Here is a 20,004-nt window from a genome sequence, read left to right as displayed (position 1 = left end):
ACGGCTTTACTCAAACCCTCCTCCCACTTTATTTCAAACATCATAAAATATACACACAGAAAACAGAATGAATGGGAAGGGAAAACATTTGGGGGGGAGGAGAAATCTCTCCCAAAACGCAGCATCAGCTCAGACAGCAAGGGGAAGCAGCTGCCACGGAGCGTCGCCTCTGTCCAGGTGGACAGCATCTCCACCGTGCGCCTGTGAGAAGGAAGGGGAGGAGAGTGAGCCCCGGCATGGAGAGGAAAAGCAGAGTACAGCCCCATCCTAAGCAGCTCTCCGATTTACTGACGGGCAGCAGGCACGGCCCGAGGCTGGGCTAAGGACATCACCTGTCAGGGTGCCCCCGTGGACTTCTGGATTTGCTCCTTCAGAATAAGGATGCTCTGCCGTTGCTCCGGGGGCAGCATGGCGATCTGGTCCGCCGTCAGCTGCAGAACCTGCATAATCAGGGCTGCCTGTGGGGAGAGGGGGAATCAGAGACGTGCCCTGCCAGAGCAGCCACGGGTTACCGGCAGCCACGGGTTACCGGAACCAGGAAGGGGCTGTCCCCGCCACAGTAAGGCACGGAGGAAGTGCTGCTCCCGGTGTCTCACCCTTTCCCTTTTGTCCTCTCACCTTCTCGTGATCCTGGGGAGTGACCTGGCTCTGTCCAGGGCTAAAGCCTCCGGGCTGACCAGCTCCTTGGACCCCTGCCCCAGGAATGCCTCCTCCCTGCATGCCTGCCCCTGCCATGTTAGGAACCTACGGGCACAAGAGAGGGGGTAAGGACCAAGGGGTCTCTGGACCCAGCCATACAAATACAGAAATGTAAAGCAGATGATCAGCTGGATCCCATCATCCCACAGCCAGCCTGAAGATGACCGAGCATGAAGAGACATGCTACCGTGCATTTTATGTGCTCTCCTCTCCCTCCAACTCCTGCACATCAGGAAGAGGTGGAGAGAGGCCCGAGCCTTGTCTCACCCCCAGCAGATGGGGAAATGGGATGGATGCCCCAAACCCCTCAGAGGGCCACTGACCCAGGCCTTGTGCTTCCTGGAGGTGTCGCTCTGCGGGACGCCCGCCCCTCCCAAGCTGCTGCAGGACGCCATCACACCTCACACTCAGACCCAATCTACAAGACACCATCGGTGCCCAACCAGCCCAGCAGAGACATTGTACGTACCTGGCGGGGCCCCTGCGGGCCACTGGCTCCCATGTTAAGTGGCCCAGGACCCTGTATCCCACCAGGCATGGGGCCACGTGGATTGGGACCCGGCCCTCGAGGCTCCAGGCCCCGGGGCTCCATGACCCTGGCCTCCATGGCCCTAGCTTCCAGCACTCGTGGCTCCAGGACCCGCGGCTCCAGGCCTCGCGCCTCCAGGGCTCTCGCCTCCATCACCCGGGGCTCCAGCCCTCGCGGCTCCAATCCTCGTGGCTCCAGCCCTCGGGGATCTCTTCCGACTGCAGGGGAAAGACAAGGCAAGCTGTTGAAGGGAGCAGTGCCACAGGGAGCGTGGGAGCGAGCCCGCTGCCTCCTTTGCCTGGGGGTGAGCAAATGCCCGGAAGGTGCAGAGCTGGGGGCAGAGGGGACACACCTGGAGGAAGTCCCTTGCCCCGTGGGACTGTCCCTCCTTGCCCTGGGGGCAGTTGCTTCACTGCCCAAACCCCCTTCCTATGCCTCGTGTCGGGGCAGCGGGCTCCACTCTGACTTCTTGTCTGTCCGCTTTACGCCACCCGCTATTTCATGCCCCCTCTCTCACCTCGAGCGTCCATCAAGGGCCCCCGTGGCTCTCCCATCAGTGGTCGGGGTTCTCCCATGGGTCCCCCCCTCATCTCATGGGGGGGGCCACGGCTGTCATGACCAGGCATATGGTGCATAGGGGCTCCCTGGTGGGGCGGCCCAAGGTAACCTCTGACGCAGAGAGACGAGGAGAGCAAAGCAGGAGGAGGAGAAAAAGCGAGAGAGTATGAATCAGACGCTGGCTTGGCAAGGTCTGGGCAGAGCGCTGGGATCATCCCCGAAGCCGGCCGCAGGGGAGGAGGGCGAGGCTGGCACAGGGACGGGTGCTGTCGGCCCCATGCCACAGGGCTGCTGCCATCACCCCGGGGATGTCCCGTCCCCGGGGAAACGGGCCAGCCCCCGCGGTCGGCAGCACACAGGCCTCCGACCAGGCAGTGGTGACTCCCGGAAGGCTGGTGCCATCCCTGTCCTCAGCGAGAGGTCACCCTTGGGCAGGGGACAGTGCCAAGGGCTCCTCTCCTTCCCTCTCCCCTCACCTGGGCTCCACTTCTCCAGTGACTGAGAGCAGGGTCCCTCCGCGAGGGTCATTCGGGGCATCTCCCAAAAGGCCTCGGGGTGGCGGGCCACTAGCAGGTAGAGGTCCACGCTGCATAGGGGCCCTCGGGTCTGGCATGGGCACTGCCAGGGAGACACACAAGAGCTCGTGAGGATCTGCATGACCAGTGCCGTGCTGAGACTGTCCCCCAGCGCTCTTGGGGCTGGGGCGCGGGGCGGCCTTGCTGCTCCCCGGCGCGCAGGCGGGTGAGCCGTGCTGACCGCCGGGGCAGCAGCCCCTCACAGAAGGCCAGAGCGCACCGAAGCCCCTTCCCTGGCTGCTGATTTTATCCCTCTCTTCCCCTCTCTGGCTCTACCTCAGGCTCCTTACGGCACCAGGTGGCCAAACCAAGCGTGGATGCCCCCGTGGCGATCTCTAGGAGCATGGGCATCAACACCCTGCCGACGTGGGGCCAGGAGCAAAGCAAGACCTGGAAGGCTCCTGGTAGCGAGGTGTCAAAGGGGGCTGGATCCTAGGCAAAGGCCCTCTTCAAGCAGGCTCTCCTTTTCCACTGGTGCACAGCGCTAGCCTGTTCTCTCCCGAGGCCCTGGAGAAAACCCTGCTTCCTCCTAACCCTGCCAGGCTACACAGAGTGATGCACCAGTCCCCGGCCCTGAGCACATCAGGGTGAAAGCTGCTCTCTGCACACTCCACAACGAGCTCCACGGGAGGAGGGAGCTGGCGGGTGCTGGGATACCTTGAACGCGTTCGATAGACGCAGGCCTGGCAGGTCCCACGGGCGAGAGCTGCAGGTTCCCTGGGCAAGCAGCAGGAAAAGAGGGAGAAGAGCAGACACGTAAATAGTGTATGCACACATGCACTCAGCCTTGGGGACAGTGCTGCCTGCAGGATCACCTCCGCTCCCTGAAGTCCCCTGGAAAACCTACGGAGAAGATGCTGCCTGCTGCAGGTCTGGCTTTATCAACCTCTTCCATTAATGCCACCTCTGCCACCACAGCCGTGAGCGCCAGCTTGGCACGGCCCTTCCCTCACTCACCGCGTGAACGTGCGGGGCAGGAGGACGTCCTGCCGAGAGAATCGGCATTCTCTGGGGCCACGCTGCGCCCCACAACACACAGCCAGTCAGCTTCTGCTTCTGCCTGCAGCTTCCCACAGCACTCCCCAGTGCCAGCTTTCTGTCTGCTCTCCGAAACCTTCTGGGTACCAGCGGAAGTGCCAAGAACTGCCGGGTTGCTCTCAGGAAGATGGTGCCCCCCCCCCCAAGAAAATGAGAGTCAGCTTCTCCTAAGATACCTAAGGCTGGCGGATCTCAGAACAAGTTTGCCACGTACCCAAAACAAGGCCTACGATACAAGTCAAGACAACAGGGGTTTCAGCTATGTGCCTTATTACTGGGAGAACAGGAATGCTTTGGTTGTGCTACTGCTGCCGCATGACTTGACGGGGCAGCCACACAACATGTGAACCGTATGGAATCCGGCTCCGGGGCTGGGCCATACAGACCGTGCCTGCAGAGGGAGAGCCAAGCAATCGCTCACCGGGAAATTCCCTGCCAAGCCTCGCACTCACTGTCGCAAGCAAAAGCGAAGGCCCAGCTCCCTCTGCCGGGCACGGCGCAGGGAGCACTGGGAGACGTGGGCAGACGCAGCGGCAGCACAAGCTGCTTACCAGCACCCAGGCAGCGAAGGAGCAGGACAGGGACCAGAGAAGAGCAAGCTCTGCCCGCCCGCTCAAGCACAGGGACAGACGCGGGCTCACAGAGAGATGGAAAACACAGGCACGTCCCGCTCGGTGGGGCTCTGCGGGGACTGGCGGCTCTCCTGTCTTCCAGGGCTCATCTGCACAACACGGTGCAGGACAAGCTGGGAGCAAACTGGTGCATGCCCTGGGAACAGGAGAGCCACTGCCACAGCCTTGCGCCTAAGCGAACAAACCCGGGCACAGCCCAGCGCTGCGGGAGCTGCCCTGGATCCAGGTACGGCAAGGCTGCAGGGAGCTGGCAGGGGCTCTTGGCACAGCACCGCTCAGCACCCGTGGCCTGGGCCCCCGCTGGAGTGAGGCTTGCATAATGCACAGCACTAACCCATGTCTGTTTTACCTTGTCCGCGCTCCAAGGGGACAGGCCCTCCTCCCGGCATCCCAACCTGCGGCTGCATCCCACCTGTGAGGGAACAGGCAGAGATCAGATCCCTCCCCAGCCAGCCCTGCACCACTAACAGCTTCCTCAGGCCCCCTAGTACCTCCCCCCTCCCAGCTCCTGGGGGAGCATCCAAAAGTTTATTTTCTCGGCGCTGGCTCCTCACAGAGATAAGGTTTATTTTCTTGGTGTTGGCTCCCCACGGAAATAAGCCGACTTTCTGAACCGCCGCTGGCAGCAGCCACAACCACAGCATGCAGTATGGGACTACGTGCGCTCCCACGGGGCCAAGCCCTCTGGTTAAGGGGAAGGGAGAGGGGCGCTGTCTGCAGGACTCGTGTGCCCAGGGCACCGTTCAGCCAAAACCCACGCACTCACCTCCTGGAGCCATGGGGCCAGGGCCCGGGCCCTGCACAGGGGCTGCCATCTGTCCTGGGGCCGGCACTCCTCCCTGCATGGGCGGCTGCATCAGAGGAGGAGCGCCGTTTACGTGCATCCCACCCTACCCAGGAGAGAAACCGGACCTCAGGAAAGCCCCATAACCCGGGCACGCGCGCCCCAGCTGGGAGAGCTGGAGCTGGCAATGCCCATCTCTCCCCCACGCGGCACCTGCATCGCATAGGCTCTTACTATGGGCTGTGGCTGGGACGAGGGGGTGTTCTGTGGGTTCAGCTGGGCGTTTGGCCCTGGCCCAGGCCCCGGTCCCGGTCCAGGGCCCGGCCCTGGCACTGGCTGCTGGTTGCCTGGGATCAGAGGAGGAACGCTGGTCTGGCGATGCAGGATTTTCTAGGGGCAGAAGGAGAAAGGAGTTCTCTTCCACCCCCCTCCACAACAGGCTGCCACTGATACCCTACCGACCCCAGACGAGGTAGCAAGGGACAAACCAGTGCGATCTCCGGGTCGACGATCCTCATGACCACCTGGGCCTGCAGCAGGGCATAAGCCAGCTGGGGGTTCTGGAGCAGCATGTTCCTGGCTTCCTGCGGGCTGTTCTGGACACACAACTGAGAAGACACAGGCAGATCAGAGCTCTGGCAAGGCACGACAGGGGGCTGCGAGGGCATGCGCAGCGGTGGTAGAAGCTGTGCTCATGCAGAGAGCGCAGCCCTCCGCTTCGCTCACCTTCATCTGCTTCATCAGCTCAAACATCTGCTCAGGCGGCAGGCTGGCTACTGCCCGGCTGATGGACTCAGGGGCATCTTCAGGATTGACAGGGTCCCCGTAGGGTGACTCTATGATGGGTGCGCCTGTGCCTAAGCCTGCAACAGAGTTTGTGACCTCGTACGGGAACGTAAGCTGGCTGTTTTTAATGGGGTCATCAGAAGGGAAGCACCATGCCATTACAGGGAAAGGGAGGCAGTGAAAACAGGGAGAGAAAACACAGCTGAGCCCACACAAGCCTCAGCAAAACTACTTGCTACATCTCTCAGAGCAGGTCAGCTCCGCGAGGTCTCCACCTCGCCAGCCTCGCAGCAGAGACACGCTTTGTAATGCTGAAAAGGCCAGGCCCAGCACAACATCAGTGCGTTCTCCACCACAAGATTCAGACTCACTCTTCAGCTCCTCCTTGTTCTTCTCGCTGGCTGCGTTGTCAACGCGCAGGGCCCTCCCACTGAACTCTCGCCCGTTCAGGTTCCGCATGGCACTGAGGGCCGTCTCCTGGTCTTGGTACTCACAGAAGCCATAGCCCTTCGGCTTTCCCGTCTCCCTGTCATACACCAGCCTGTGCAGCGAGGAATCATAGAATCGTTTAGGTTGGAAAAGACCTTTAAGATCATCAAGTCCAACCGCTAACGCAGCACTGCCGAGCCCACCACCAAACCATGTCCCTAAGCACCACGTCTAGCCGTCTCTTAAATACCCCCAGGGATGGGGACTCAACTGCTCCCCTGGGCAGCCTGTGCCAGTGCCTGACTACTCTTTCAGTGAAGAAGTTTTTCCTAATATCCAACCTAAACCTGCCCTGGCGCAGCTTGAGGCCGTTTCCTCTTGTCCTATTGCTTGTTACTTGGGAGAAGAGACCGACCCCACCTCGCTACAGCCTCCTTTCAGGCAGTTGTAGAGAGCGATAAGGCATCCCCTGAGCATCCTTTTCTCCAGGCTGAACAACCCCAGCTCCCTCAGCTGCTCCTCATCAGACTTGTGCTCCAGACCCTTCACCAGCTTCACCAGAGGAGGAGAGAACCACCACCGCTGAGGGCGGTGCAGGCATGGAGCAGTGTGCGGTGCCCGCAGCTCTCCAGCACTCGGGAGAGGGCTATCGGGGTACGCCACACAGGAGCGCTGGGGAGCAGAGTGAAGGCACCGGGGTCAGGTCAAGGCACGCAACAGCCGGCCCTAAGCCAGAGCCAAAATCCCTCCTGGTTCCAGGCCGATGGGTGTTCCCAGAGCTCTGGTGTCCAGGAAGGCCACCAGCGCGAGTGCTGTGCTCCCCATCACCCCACGAAGGCAGCTCCTGGGGGCACAGGACTGGCCTGGCTGCTCCTGGAGCTCCAAAGCCCTCAAGCAAGAGCTCTCTGAAGCCTGGCGCCAAGGCAGGAAACCAGCCCTGCAGAGCCGCTGGGGTGGGAGCGCTCTGTGCTCCCGGCTCTCTGCACACAGCCCGGCCAGGACCTGAGGACTTACCTGCCCCAGCTCCAGGCCGCAGCAGGGCAGCTGCCTCCAGCCCGGAGCAGCCTGCCCGCCTTCACGCTGCGGGCTTGGGGCCGTTACGCTCCACATCCCTCGGGGCGAGATCTGCCCGCGCTGCCCGGGGAAGCAGGGAGGGGAGGCCGGGGGAGACCGGCAGCCGTTCTCACCTAAAGCTGACCACAGGCCCGACCTCTGAGAAAATGTCCTTCAGCTGCTCCTCTGTGGCTTCGTACGGGATGTTCCCCACTGTGGAAGAGAGACGGCGGCCGCCGGTCAGCGCCGAGACCGAGGGCTGCGCGGACACCGGCCCCGAACGGCGGGGAAGGCTCGGCCCGCCAGCCCGCCCTCGTCCCCGCCCCCGCGGCGCTCACCGAAGACGGAGCGCAGGGAGCGGTCCACGGCGGGGTCCCGCACCGACAGCCCCGCCATCCCGCCGCCCGGGCCTGGCCGCCGCTTCCGGTCCCTCACCCCACGCCGTCCCCCCGCTTCCGCTTCCGCCCGCGCCCGCAACAAATATGAAGGCGGCGCGGCGGGGAAGGCGCTCCGGCGGGAAACACGGGCTCCACGCCGCCGCAGTCTGCGCGCCGCGCTCGGTAGGAGCGGCCGGGACGCCCGGGACACCGGCCGGGGGTGCTGGGCCTTGGGGAGCCCTTCCCGGGACAGCCAGCCATGGGCTGCCGGCTCCCGGGGCGGCCTCAGGGGTGCAATCCCGGGCACCGGCCCTGAGGTACAGTCCCGCGGGTATCCCGCCTCTCGCACCCGGGTACCCCGCTCCCCAGGTCCCCCATCCCCGAGTCCCCCGTCCTCCGGGACACCCCACCCCGGGCACGCCACCCCTCATCCCCCGGGCACCCCACCTCCCCGGGCACCCCACGGCAGTGCCGTGCCCCCAGCAGGGCGGTGCCAGGGACCCCCACCGTCTCCCTCCTGTCCCCTGCCAGCCTGACGCCCTGTGCCCGCCTGGCGGGTGGCTGCGTCCCCGCTGGACGGTGACATCTCCCCGTCCTGGGGATGGAGGCAAGTCACGTCCCCGTCCCTGCGCTGGCCACGGAGCCGCAGTTCGCCCAGCGCCTCAGGTGAGCTGCGAGGGGGAATGGGAGCCCTGGGACAGGGTGCAGGCAGGGAGGAGGGCTGGCCCCACACCCCTGGGGGTCTCTTCCCTGCGGTGGGGTGGGCTGCGGGGCTGAGGAGGGCCTGACGGTGCCTTGGCCTTGCAGGGAGCATTTGGAAGAGGAGCGGCTCCTGGACGGGCGCTACCGGCTGCAGGAGGTGCCCGGGGGCCGTGTGGCCCTGCCTGTGCTGGAGGAGAAGCTCTCCCAGATGCGTCTGCCCCGGGAGATGCCCTGCGGGCTGGTCTGGATCCAGGTTGGGAGAGACCCCTCTCCCTGAGTCCCGCCGTGGGGCGGTGGGGTCTCAGCCCCATGTGCCACATCCCTCTCGCAGGACCCCATCCCCTCCCGGGCAGCCCGCCGGCAGACACCTGCCAAGAAGCTGAGGGACGAGCTGCGGCGGCTGCTGGGCGAGAGCTGGTCGGAGGAGCTGGAGCGTGACGTGCCCCGCGCCTGGCAGCGGCACGGGGATCTGGTCCTGCTGAGCGAGGACAGCTTCAGGGCTGTGCCATGGGAGAAGCTGGGTAAGGGCGAGCGGGATCTGCCTGCCCAGATCCTGCCCACAGAGCTACCCTGGCCTTTCCCAAAGCTCCCGGGATGGGTGCATTGCAGGTCCGGCGCTCTGGGAGACGGTCGCCTCGGCTCTGGGTGCCCAGCGGCTGGCCAGGCAAGGACGGGTGTTGCCGGATGGGATGCGGTCCCCCAGTGTCACCCTGCTGCTGGGCGAGGATGGCTGGGTGGAGCACGTGGACAACGGGATCAGGTAGGCAGGAGTCGTGGTGCAGGATGCAGCCGGTGCAGGGAACGGGCAGCCCTCACCGAGCTGGTGATATCTCCCAGGTACACATTTGACGTGACCAAGTGCATGTTCTCACCGGGCAACATCACGGAGAAGCTGCGCGTGGCCTCGCTGCCCTGCTCTGGGGAGGTGCTGGTGGATCTCTACGCAGGTAACGGGGACAGCGGAGGGATTTGGCAGGGCAGGCTTGCGGAGGCAGGCAGGCAGAGACCAGTGACGTGGGTACTGATGGCATCCAGGTGGATGTGAAACGTCATTTCCAGCCTGGACTGGAAAAATACCCAGGCTTATTGCTCCTGCCCCATCTGTGAGCCCTCAGCTAACCTGGCACTGCTGTCCCTCCTGTGTCCCTCTTGGCTTTGGACACTCAGGATGACCTTGCACTCAGGCTCTGCTGAGCACTGCTCTGTACCTAGTGCTGGTCATGGCAATCATTTGGATTCATGGAAAAGATTTGCCCTTGATATTGTTTCTGAAAAGCTCCCGTAGATGTCCTGAGCCTGTACTGATGCGCTTTCATGACGAGCTGGCGCTAACCGAAGCGTCCTGCGCAGTGAGATGAGAGGGGAGATCACGTCAGGCATTTGCACGTCAAGAGAGCTGCTGTTTTGTGCTTAGGGACGTTAGCGCTTCTAATCTGTGCCACGCAGAAAGGATGTGGCAATCACAAAACTGCTCTGGTTTAATTAAAATAAGTGGTAGTCTGGGCACTTCTGCACAGAGTGGAAGCAGGGCAGCGCAGGTCTCGAGCTAATGGCCAAAGACTGAAGGTAAAATAAGCTCCTCTGTAAACATTTTTCAAGACAGATTTTGCTTTGGCAGAGGCAAGGGGGGATGAATTTCCATTTTCCCAGCATCCGGGCTTGTTCCAACCTGGAGCAAAGCAGATGCAGAGAGCCAGGGTGGTAATCTGCATCCCACCCTGCCTCCAGGGGGGAGCGCGGACTCCCGTTGGTGCCCGGATTCTGCCCTCAGCCGCTGCCACCTCTCTTGCCCCCAGGCATCGGCTATTTCACGCTGCCGTACCTGGTTCATGCAGGGGCCGCCTTCGCCCACGCCTGCGAGTGGAACGGCCACGCCGTGGAGGCCCTGCGGAGGAACCTGGCGCTGAACGGCGTGCAGGACCGCTGCCGCGTCCACCACGGGGACAGCAGGCAGGTGAGCAGCGCCGACCAGCCACGGCCCCCTGGCCCTGCGCGGCGGCCCCCTCACCTCCCCTCTCCTTCCAGCTGGAGCTGCGGGACGTAGCGGACCGGGTGAATCTGGGACTGATTCCCAGCTCGGAGGAGGGCTGGCCGGTGGCCTGCCGCGTCCTGAAGAAGGGCACAGGCGGGGTTCTCCACATCCATCACAACGTGGAGTCTCGCCCCACACCGACCCCGGTCCTGCGGGCTGAGCGGGGCTCTCCAGAGGCAGCCGGCTCTGATGGAGAGGCGCAGCACCCAACGAAGGATGGTGGGAAGGAGACACAGGGGGCCAGGATCAAACCTGAGTGGCAGAGGTGGGCTGAAGTCACGGCGGCACGGATCCGGGGGCTGCTGGCGGAGCTGCACGGGCAGCCATGGCGCACCAGCGTCCTGCACATCGAGGCAGTGAAGTCCTACGCGCCCCACGTGCATCACCTCGTACTGGATCTCGAGTGCCGGCCGACGCTGCCTGCCTAGCCGGCCACGGGCCGTGGCGGGGCTCCAGCTCCCACGCAAGGGTGGTATTGGAGCACTGCTGGCAGGGAGATGCTACCGTTGCCTGCTGCCAGCCTGGATGAATTTTACATCCCTGCGTTCCCAGGTGGCAGCGCTGCCCAGCAGTGCCTCCCTGCGCCCAGGGATGCTCTCCTGCTGGAGATCCCTCCAGGAGCCATATCCCGGCCACGGATGGGGCGAGCTGGGGCTGAGAGCACCCCGAGTCCTGCCCCAGCTCTGCCTGTCACTGCCCAGATCACGGACATGTGGTGGCACTTTCAGCCCCATTTTCACACGGGAGAGAGCCACGGGGCTTAATACGCCTCAGATTCCTGCCGAGCTTCATTTCAGCAAGTCAGGGGCAGGCTTTGTGCTTGTATTTACCTTTTTTCATGTACTGGAAAGAGGTCTGTTCATCTCGGTTTCTTCTCACCTTTTTGCAGAAATAAGGATGTTTCCTGTCTCTCTGGTTGGCATCCAGTTAAAACGCGAACACGGGTGCAAGCGTGGGGGTCCTGCGTGGGGACCCTGGGTGCCGGGGCGGTGTGTGGAGGGGCTCGGGGAGCAAAGCTTCTGCCTGCATCCTCTGCCCTCAACTCTGCCTGCAAGCCTAAAGCCCTCATACCCCTGCGTAAGAGAAGCCACCTCTTACGCAGCTGCGTGTGTACCCCTGTTGCAGAGAAACCCCTGCCCGAGGAGGGAGCTCCCACCGGCCCCTTGGTGTCCCCAGGTCCCCGTGGGTTTTCCTGTCTCCTCCTGCAGGCTCTCTGCCGTCCTGTGGCGGGGAGCCCCGGGGTGCCGCCGAAACCGTGGGCGTCTTTGCGTTTGCTTCGGGGCTGCTTCCAGACGGCCTCCCACGCGGCCCCGCCATCCTGCATGGCGAGAAGCCACCTCCCCGTGGACGTGAGCCCCACGCCTCGTCCTGCCACGTGTGCTCAGCGTTTGCCCGTTGCCTGCGCTGCTGCGGGCAGAGCGCGAGGAGCCCTGCCAGCGCCGTGTCTCTGCCCACGAAGGACAAGGGCAGAGGCTGGAGCCTTGCGGCGGGGCCATCCTCTGCTGGGAGGGCACCAGGGCCGTGCTGTTTGGGTGTCGGTCCCTTGCCCGCCGCCGTGCTGGGCACCCCGGGGACCCCGGGAGGGGTAGGCTTTGGGTGTAGGCTTTGTGCTGGCTTGTGTGTGCTCTTTGGGAGGAGCTGCCTTCCCAGGTAGGGCTGCGGGGAGGCACGCCGCGGGAGCGGGGCGCCCGGCTCCGGGCACCGAGCCCTGCCCAGCCGTGCCGGGGGCGGCGAGCAGCCGGCGGGGCTGGGGCCGCAGCCCCGGAGGCGGGGGCCGTCCCGGGGGGGCCGGGGGCTCCGGGCACGGCTGCCCCGGGGGAAGGGGCTGCTGCTGTCCCGCGGCGGGGGGGGGCCGCCCCGTCGGTGCCGCAGGTGCGGTCCCTTTAAGGAGGCGGCTCCGTCTGTCCGTCTGTCCCTCCTCGCTGCTGCCGGGAGGCGCCGGCCGGAGCCGCGGCAGGTACCGGGCAGCACCGGGCGGGGCGGGGGGGGTCCCTCCGCCGGCGGGGGGACGGGGACGGGGACGGGACGGTCCCTGCCGCCGGGCTGGGCAGCGGCCGCTTCCAGCCGCCTCCAGCCGCTTCGGCGGTGCCGCCGCCCGGGGCGGGGAGCGGGGTCGCCCCGCGGGCTGCGGCCCCTCCGCGGGGGGACGGGCGGCTTCCCCAGCCCGGGCCGCACCGGCGGGGTGCGGCGGCCCGGGGCGGCTCCTTCCTCCCCGGGGGAGCCCGGGGGTGCCGGGCCTCCGCCCCGCTGCCGCGGAGCCGGCTGAGGTCGGCGGGGCGGGCGGGCGGCCGAGGGCCCGGCCCGCAGCAAGGCCGCGGCGGTGGCGGGGCGGGGTGCGGGGCACCCGGCAGAGCGGGGCCGGGGCCGGGGCCGCGCTAAGCGGCTGCCTTGCGCCTAGCACGGAGGAGGCGCCCGCTGCTGCTGGCGAGGGTGCGCCGTCCCGGGAGCAGCGATGTCGGAGGCCGTGGATCTGTCCTTCTTGTCGGACGTGGAGAGGGATTTGATCCTGCAGGTCCTGCAGCGCGATGAGGAGCTCCGCAAAGCAGAGGAGAGGAGAATCAGGTGAGGAGGCGGCCGGAGCCGGGCAGGGCGCTGGGTTCCCCGCTTTGCTCTAGAAGCGGCTGGAGGGGCGATGGGGCTGGGATACGGTTCGGCCCCGGGGTCCCGGCACGGCTCTGACGGGTGCCGGTGTCGGGGTCCGAGCAGGCGCCTGAAGAACGAGCTGCTGGAGATCCGGCGCAAGGGAGCCAAGCGGGGCAGCCAGCGCTACAGCGAGCGGACCTGCGCCCGCTGCCAGCAGAGCCTGGGCCGCGTCGGCCCCAAGGCCAACACCTGCCGGGGCTGCAACCACTTGGTGTGTCGGGACTGCCGTTCCTACAGCCCCAACGGCTCCTGGCGCTGCAAAGTCTGCTCCAAGGAGGCGTGAGTACCCGGGGACAAGTGGCAGGGACCTTCTGCACGCTCCTCCTGTCCCCTTCCTCTTCCCAGCCACCCCGGCTGGATGCCCTGTGGCCAGCCTTTCCTAGCCCAGCTGGTCTTCTCCAGCGCAAGGCAGCTCTCTCTGCTGTCACTTCCCAGGGTGGGCACCCACGGTTGGGTGGTGGAGAACTGGGTCGTGCCCCAGTCTTGGGTCTCCTTCGTGCCCACCCTGCTCCTTTTCCCCCCTTACTTGACTCCAGCATCCCCCCATGCCCCTCACTCAGCCTGTATTTCAAGCACCCCAAGTTTCCTCCCTCTCAGCCTCCCCGTCCTGCAAAACCCGTCTTGCTCCCGTGTTTGCTGGGGATGTAGCTGGGCCCATCGTCTGTGTCGTCTCTGCCCAGCCCCTTGCCAAACACATCCACTGTGCCCGTGCTCTCCTTGGCTGGTGGGTGCAGGGAGCACCCCCCCCACTGAGGGTGCAGGGGGCAGCCCCCCCCCACCCCTGACTGCCCCCGCTGCCTCCCTGCCCTGCAGTGAGCTGAAGAAGACAACGGGTGACTGGTTCTACGACCAGAGGGTCAACCGCTTCGCCAACCGTCTGGGCAGTGACATGGTGCGGCTGTCCCTGCGGCACAGGTCGGCAGGTAGGGGTGCCACAGCCTTCTCCCACAGCCTGGACCTCCGGGATGCTCCAGCTTTCCCTAGTCCGCCTCCACCCAGCGCGGAGTTGGCTGGAAGCAGCTCCTGCTCCAGGCAATGGGCTGGGAGCAGCAGTCTTCCTGATGCCTCTTTCCTTCCAGCCTGCAAAAGAGAGACTGTGGGACAAACCCTCCTTCAGAAAGCCCAGCTCGGTGAGCCCAAAAGCTCCTCTGCAGCTCGGCAGCAGAGCCCCTCGGCACCCCGGGAGGGGCCCAGGTGAGGATCCCTGCCGTCTCCCCCACTCCGGGTGCCAGCCCTCACCCGCTGCAGGGACGGGCGGGACGCTGACGCCCTGCTCGGATCACTGGTGGTGCAGAAGCTCTCTCTCAGAGCTGCTTCCTCGCCAAACAGGACATACCTGTGGTTTTGTTTGTCTGCAGTTTGTTTCTGGATGCCTCAGACCCTCGGGATGGTAAAAGTGACACAGAGTCCATGGAAAACATGAGCCTGGATGGCTACAGACCTAGTCCCAGTGGCATGGGGGGCAGGTGAGGGGCTACCGGGTGGTTTGGCCTTGGCAAGGCTGGCCTGGCAGAGGAGGAGGAGGACCCTCATCTCAAGTGCGTTTTTCTCGGTCTAGTGAGAGGGAGCTGGCTCCTCTGGCTGGGCTGAAACCTGTCCCTGGGCAGGCAGGTCCTCTGCTCCCCAGGCTGGGGTGCTCTGGGGAGCTTGCGTGGCTCCGGGGAGCTTGTGGGGAGATGGCGCTGCCCGGCCAGCGCTTGCTCTCCCAGCCGTGCACTTGGCCTGGGACAGACCTTTCTGTGTCCTCTGCAGGAGTAACTCCCTGGAGAGAGCTGCCCCTCTCAGAGATGGAAAACAGGTTGCTGCGCCAGCAGGACCTGCTGCCTCCAGCCTGACCCTCCCTCTCCGCTCCAAAAACGTGTTCTCCGACGGACGGGTGTGTGCCCATGCTCCGGCAGGCTCAGCCCTGTCCTGGGGTGCCTGGGAGCCCCGTGGGGTGCCCAGCCCTGCCCTGCTCTGAAGGGACCTTTCCTCCCCAGGATGCTGCCATGGGGAGCCGCAGCAGCGCCTTGGTGGATGAGCACGAAACAATATTCAAGAAGAACCCCCGGCGGGTGGTGAGGCCTGCGGGTGAGAGCTGCGTGGATGCAGGGGGTTTGGGTGCCGACATGGCAGCGGGTGGGCGGCTGCTTCTCCCTGGGCTGTGGTGGGCTTTCGGTGCTGATGGGAGAGGCTGGGGCAGCCCTTGCTTGAGGGAGCAGCAGGGCTCTGTTAGTCCTGCACCGTGCTGCTGCCTCCTGCCTCACCATCTCTCCTGCAGACTACACCAAGTCGGTGATCGACCTGCGCCCAGAGGACTTCGTGGGGGAAGGCGGCTCTTTGGGGGACAGGAGCAAGTCAGTTCCCGGCCTCAACACGGAGCTGGTGAGACCTTTGGCGTGCCGCAGAGCTGGCTGCCAGGTGGAGGAGCAGGCTGCCTGGCCAGCCATGCCCTGCCCTGCCGCTCCCCACGCAGGTGGCTTGTCTCTCTCCTTGCAGGAGGAGGAGGAGGAGGACATCGATAACCTGGTGGAGATCCATCGGCAGAGGGTGGCCCGGGGCAGCATGCGCAGTGGCACCTCCTCGGTGAGTCCCTGCGGTGTGGCTGTGCCTTGTTCCACGGGAAGAAATGATGGAGAAGGGCAGCGGTGGCTGGTCGGGTGGGAGGGAGGTGGGGGGCAGCTCCTGGGGCGCGGGGGCAAGAGCTTGGGGCGTGGGGGCTTCCTCCCCTTGAAGGGAATCGAAACGTGGAGACCCAGCTCTCTTCCAGGGAGCCTGCGTGTGGGTGGGAGGTGCTTGGCAGCCATCCCCAGCCACGGAGGGGTGAGAGAGGGGCTGTGCGGAGGAGACATGGGGAGTCGCCTTGCTGAGGCTGAAGAGGGACCCACCAAGCGATGCTGCCCTGGCTCAGCCCTTCTGTGTCTTCCAGAGCACGCTGGGGAGCATGGTCAGCATTTACAGTGAGGCCGGTGACTTCGGCAACGTTGCGGTCACCGGGGGAATCTCCTTCTCCCTGAGCTACGAGCAGAAGACGCAGACCTTGTTCATTCACGTGAAGGAGTGTCGCCAGCTGGCCTACGGGGACGAGGGCAAGAAGCGCTCCAACCCGTGAGAGCCGGGGGGATGATGGCTGGTGGTGCTCAGCTGGGTTGTGGGGTGCCCACCAGAGAAGGGAGCTGTAAGTGGGGGGGGTCTTGGCGAGGCAGGAGGTCTGGGGTTGTCCTGGGGGGCAGGGGCAGTGATGGGGGTTAGTTATGGGGAGACCCTGGTGAAATGCTGCCTGCTTCTCCCTTTAGGTATGTGAAGACCTACCTCCTGCCTGACAAATCCCGGCAAGGGAAACGCAAGACAACCATCAAACGCAACACCATCAACCCCCTGTACAACGAGCTGCTGAAGGTGAGCGGGGATGGGCTGGGGCGCAGCCTGCCCCCGGCTGCGGGGCCGGGCAGGCATTTGGCCCTGAGGATGCTGCTGGAACAAACCAGGGGACGGATGGGCTCCAAACCCTGAGGCAGGGGTTCTGCAGAGGACCTGTGTCCAGACACTGCGCCCTGAAAGTGGGAAAAACCCAGTCCCAGGCTGGGTCTCTGCTCTGATGTGGCTGTGGTGTCAAGCCCCAGGTACCACAGTGGGGTGGAGGCACAGCTGCAGATGTGAATGTGTGTCCTAGCTCCTGTGGCATCCCCCAGAGCCAGGGGCCTTCTGCTTACCCACGGACATTGCTTTCCTGTGAAGAAGGCTCCTGGGCCATTGCAGGCTGGTTACAGTGGTGGGAGGGCAGGCAGCACGGCTGCAGAGGCAGAGATAAGGCAGTTCTGGGCCCCAGGGCAATAGCACTTGGCGCTGCCCTTCATGGTCCCTGCTGTGGCCGCCACGGGGTGGTGGGAAGGGCTGGCTCCATCCCTGAGCCTGGCAGTGCATCGCTGAGGCCAGGCACTCTCCGAACAGGAGGGAAGTGGGAACTGTGGTTGGGTTTCCAGGCTCCCACAGCCCCGGGTTTGCTGAGGTCTCGCGCTCTGACCACCTGAGGCTCGGTGGGCTGGCAGAGCTTCGCTTGTGGTGGGATGGGGTGGGGTGGCTGGGTGCCATGAGACCTGGTCTTGGCTCTGCACGGGCTCTAAGGACCACTTGCCTGGAGAGCACGGGCTCCTGCACCACTGCCCCAGGACTCTGAGGTTTCAGCAGGCTTGGGAAGGAAGACAAACAGTCTCCTGCGTGCATCCATTGCTTCTCAAACCTGTCTCCTCTCCTGATCGAGAGCTGTGGCTTATAGTGTATGCCAAGCCTGTCCCCTGCCTGGCACTGCCTGCTCACCGGTGGTTTTCCTGTCTCTCTTCCTAGTACGAGATTAACAAGTCCCTCCTGCTTGCAAGGACGCTGCAGTTCTCAGTCTGGCACCACGACCGCTTTGGCCGAAACACGTTCCTGGGGGAGGTGGAGGTCCCTCTGGACGCCTGGAACTTCGAGAGCCACCTGGAGGAGTTTCTGCCCCTGCACGGCAAGGTGCTGGCCATGCCACCCCAGCCCTGCTGCCTGCAGCCTCCCGTGCCTGGCCCTGTCCTGGGGGGTGGCCCTCAGTGGGCAGAGGGGTGCAGGGACCTCGGCCAACAACTGCCAAAAGGCTTGCCCCAAATCAAATCTTGGAGAAACGAAGACCCCAGAGCAGATAGCAGCAGCAGTAGTAGTAAAAAAGGGTAGATCTTCTGCCTTAAGCCTAGCTTCCCTCCTCCTCCTCAGTATATCCCCTATGGGATGCAGTGGGATGTCTCTGCCCCATCAGGTATTTTCGTTCTGCTTGCTTGATGCTCCAAGAGTGCAGTTCTTCCCAGCTCCCTGCCCCGTTCGGGAGGAATTGGAGCCAACTTCAGGGAAACAAATGGGGGAAACTGGCCAGGACATCCTGCTGCGGGCTGCAGAGCCGGGCAGCGAGGGCCTTCGTGCGGCTCGATGGCAACACCAGAAGTCTGGTTCTCCTGACTAGCTTGTACTGTGGGCTCAGCCCTTGGTGCTGCTGGGGCTTGAGCAGCTTGTGGAAATGCCTAAACAGGGTTTCCTAAGGGAGCTGGTTGAGCCAAAGTAGGATCCCAAAGGATCTGGTCTGGGTCTGACCTGGTGATGCTGGGGAGGGCCTGCAGGCATCTGTGCCGGCTAAACCACCTCTAGGAGAAGCCAAGCTCTTTGGCCCAGCGTGGGGAGGTGCTGCATGCAGACCAGGCCATGACCATGTCCGCTTTGGCCTCTCTAGCAGTGTGTGATAAGCTTTGCCTCTTTGCAGATTGGGGCAGATGCTGTTGGTCTGCACCAGTACAAGGGGGAGCTGGTGGTTTCCATGAAGTACATCCCGTCTTCCAAGCACCCTGGGGCTGGGAATGGCAGGAAGGGTGAGTGCTGAAACTCTAGGATCTCTGTGTAGCCTGTGGGACCTGCTCGTGACCATGCGAGCTGGGTCTGGGTGGGTGTCTTGGGTGGTGCCGCTGCAGCCTTCTCTGCAACACCTGCAAGGCTGCTCTGGGTCAGGGCAGACCTGGCGGTCCTCAGGCTGGCCAAGTGGTCCCAGTGCTTTCCTGGGGCTGGACCAGGCTGGACCATCAGGCCCTGCGTGGAGCAATTGTCTGCCTTCGCCTCAGCAGGCAGGGCCAGTAAGGGAGGAGGCAGGAGGAGATACCAGCGGGGGATCTGTACCTGCCTCCGTGATGAAGGCTGTTCAGCAGGACCTTTCCAGAAGTTAGTGGTGGTGGAAATTAAGGTTGATGATTAATTCTTGCTGTGTTGCGTTTTTCCCAGGTAAAACAGGGGAAGGCGGTGAGCTTCAGGTCTGGATCAAAGAAGCCAAGAACCTCACGGCTGCCAAATCCGGGGGGACTTCAGACAGCTTTGTCAAGGGGTGAGTGTGGGTCCTGGGTTGGGGGGCAACGAAGGCACTGTCCTCCCTGGCTGCATCCCAGAGCTGCCTGGGGAGGGACAGGTCTCTCCGCTAGCTGCCCCACGCTACCTGCGTTGGTACCCGGGAAGTCACTGTCTGCCCGTCTCTGCCTGGAGATGAGATGCTCCTGGTAGCAAACGCTCTCCCGGGTTTTGACTGGCTGAGAGGTCACAGTGGCAGGCTGCATGCAGGGCAGGGCTCCAGCTGCCATCAAATTGTCTTCCCAGAGGTCATCAAGCCACTGGGCAGCATGGCTGGGGGCGAGCAGGCTGCGGTCCTTGCCCTCTCCCCTCCTCAGACCACCTGCAGTCTGCTGAGCAGCTTTTCGGGAGTCAGGGCAGATACCCAGCCCCTTGCAGACCATCATGGCTCTTCCTGGGCCATGTCAGGGAAGGTGGGCTCCAGACCAGGTCCTGGGGTGCTGAGGTGCCCCAGCCCAGAGGCAGAAGGCAGTTGCACACATGCTGCTAACACAAGGGGCTGCTTCCCCCAGCTACCTCCTGCCACACAAAAACAAAGCCTCCAAGAGGAAGACGCCCGTGGTGAAGAAGACCCTGAACCCTCATTACAACCACACCTTTGTCTACAACGGCATCAACCCCGAGGACCTGCAGCACATCTGCCTGGAGCTGACAGTCTGGGACCGGGAGCCACTGTCCAGCAACGACTTCCTCGGGGGTGTCCGTCTGGGGGTGGGCAACGGTGAGGAGCCCTGGGGTCCCGTCAAACCCTGGGGACAAGCAGCCTTGCTCGGGGCCGCCTCGCTGCGGGCAGGAGGCTGCTCCGGCAGTGACTTCTGCCCACGTCCATCCTTTCTCCCAGGCATGAGCAACGGGCAGGCTGTGGACTGGATGGACTCCACCGGCGAGGAGCTGAACCTGTGGCAGAAGATGCGCCAGTACCCAGGCTCGTGGGCGGAGGGGACGCTCCAGCTCCGCTCCACCATGGCCAAGCTGAGGCCATAGGCTGTGGCCGAGGGCTGGCACCGCTGCTCGAGAGCTGTACTCGCAGCACGGCCCGGCAGGGCTGCCAAATGTGGGTTGGGTTGGGTTTTTTTCTTGCTTATACTTTTATTAAACATGACCTTCTCTAAACAGGCTTGGGCAGAAAGCCTTCTTGGCCTCGCTTCATTTAAAGGGTTTTCCTTTTGTCTTAGGCTTTGCACCAAATTTCAGGCTGAACTAGAGTCCTTGGGGACCCTCCCTTCTTCCCCCCCCAGGCAAAATTCTTTGAAATGTGGTTGGGCTTTTTCTTCTTTCCAT

The 20,004-nt window shown here is 63.8% G+C and overlaps 3 protein-coding genes across 8 annotated transcripts; 2 read left to right on the top strand and 1 right to left on the bottom strand.

Moving 5' to 3' along the window:
- Positions 1-15: 15 nt before the first annotated feature.
- On the bottom strand, positions 16-7,520 carry CSTF2 (cleavage stimulation factor subunit 2). Of its 4 annotated transcripts, XM_082323355.1 has the most exons (15): positions 7,422-7,520; positions 7,218-7,296; positions 5,973-6,142; positions 5,542-5,678; positions 5,304-5,423; positions 5,050-5,205; positions 4,798-4,921; positions 4,381-4,443; positions 3,019-3,078; positions 2,263-2,404; positions 1,746-1,897; positions 1,169-1,446; positions 619-744; positions 333-458; positions 16-201 (listed from the first exon to the last, which is right to left on the bottom strand). In XM_082323355.1, exons 1-14 carry the CDS (start codon positions 7,477-7,479, stop codon positions 336-338), a joined length of 1,788 nt encoding a protein of 595 aa, XP_082179481.1. In that variant the 5' UTR covers positions 7,480-7,520; the 3' UTR covers positions 16-201; positions 333-335. The 4 variants fall into 4 exon arrangements, with proteins under 4 accessions (XP_082179481.1, XP_082179482.1, XP_082179483.1 ...); XM_082323356.1 differs by lacking the exon at positions 3,019-3,078; XM_082323357.1 differs by lacking the exon at positions 5,050-5,205.
- Positions 7,521-7,689: 169 nt separating this feature from the next.
- On the top strand, positions 7,690-11,292 carry TRMT12 (tRNA methyltransferase 12 homolog). Of its 2 annotated transcripts, XM_082322945.1 has the most exons (8): positions 7,690-7,777; positions 7,992-8,126; positions 8,268-8,415; positions 8,494-8,683; positions 8,772-8,922; positions 9,000-9,109; positions 9,959-10,116; positions 10,188-11,292. In XM_082322945.1, exons 2-8 carry the CDS (start codon positions 8,062-8,064, stop codon positions 10,620-10,622), a joined length of 1,257 nt encoding a protein of 418 aa, XP_082179071.1. In that variant the 5' UTR covers positions 7,690-7,777; positions 7,992-8,061; the 3' UTR covers positions 10,623-11,292. The 2 variants fall into 2 exon arrangements, with proteins under 2 accessions (XP_082179071.1, XP_082179070.1); XM_082322944.1 differs by having other exon boundaries at positions 8,494-9,109.
- Positions 11,293-12,128: 836 nt separating this feature from the next.
- SYTL4 (synaptotagmin like 4) lies at positions 12,129-19,826 on the top strand. 2 transcript variants are annotated; one of them, XM_082322981.1, is made up of 17 exons: positions 12,129-12,151; positions 12,593-12,756; positions 12,901-13,116; positions 13,651-13,760; positions 13,917-14,031; positions 14,196-14,303; positions 14,590-14,713; positions 14,817-14,907; positions 15,098-15,201; positions 15,319-15,402; positions 15,746-15,924; positions 16,113-16,215; positions 17,161-17,322; positions 18,095-18,200; positions 18,604-18,703; positions 19,236-19,444; positions 19,565-19,826. In XM_082322981.1, the coding sequence occupies exons 2-17, from the start codon at positions 12,647-12,649 to the stop codon at positions 19,705-19,707; spliced, it is 2,064 nt and encodes a 687-aa protein (XP_082179107.1). In that variant the 5' UTR covers positions 12,129-12,151; positions 12,593-12,646; the 3' UTR covers positions 19,708-19,826. The 2 variants fall into 2 exon arrangements, with proteins under 2 accessions (XP_082179107.1, XP_082179106.1); XM_082322980.1 differs by having other exon boundaries at positions 15,316-15,402.
- The last annotated feature ends 178 nt before the right edge of the window (positions 19,827-20,004 follow it).

The sequence above is a fragment of the Platalea leucorodia genome, assembly GCF_965183815.1.
Source record: "Platalea leucorodia genome assembly, chromosome: 10".
NCBI classification, from domain to species: Eukaryota; Metazoa; Chordata; class Aves; order Pelecaniformes; family Threskiornithidae; genus Platalea; species Platalea leucorodia.
Note: the sequence above shows the minus strand (reverse complement) of the source record. Positions and strands in the feature narration are given on the sequence as shown.

Coding starts and splice junctions, on each gene's coding strand:
- TRMT12 (XM_082322944.1), top strand. CDS start 8,062: ATGGAGGCAAGTCACGTCCCCGTCCCTGCGCTGGCCACGGAGCCGCAG. Junction 8,416..8,493: donor GCGGGCTGGTCTGGATCCAG/GTTGGGAGAGAC, acceptor TCCCTCTCGCAG/GACCCCATCCCCTCCCGGGC. Junction 9,110..9,958: donor GCTGGTGGATCTCTACGCAG/GTAACGGGGACA, acceptor TCTTGCCCCCAG/GCATCGGCTATTTCACGCTG.
- SYTL4 (XM_082322980.1), top strand. CDS start 12,647: ATGTCGGAGGCCGTGGATCTGTCCTTCTTGTCGGACGTGGAGAGGGAT. Junction 14,032..14,195: donor GCACCCCGGGAGGGGCCCAG/GTGAGGATCCCT, acceptor GTTTGTCTGCAG/TTTGTTTCTGGATGCCTCAG. Junction 17,323..18,094: donor TTCTGCCCCTGCACGGCAAG/GTGCTGGCCATG, acceptor GCCTCTTTGCAG/ATTGGGGCAGATGCTGTTGG.
- CSTF2 (XM_082323355.1), bottom strand. CDS start 7,479: ATGGCGGGGCTGTCGGTGCGGGACCCCGCCGTGGACCGCTCCCTGCGC. Junction 3,079..4,380: donor CCCCTTGGAGCGCGGACAAG/GTAAAACAGACA, acceptor CTGCTTGCCCAG/GGAACCTGCAGCTCTCGCCC. Junction 1,898..2,262: donor ACTGGAGAAGTGGAGCCCAG/GTGAGGGGAGAG, acceptor TCTCTGCGTCAG/AGGTTACCTTGGGCCGCCCC.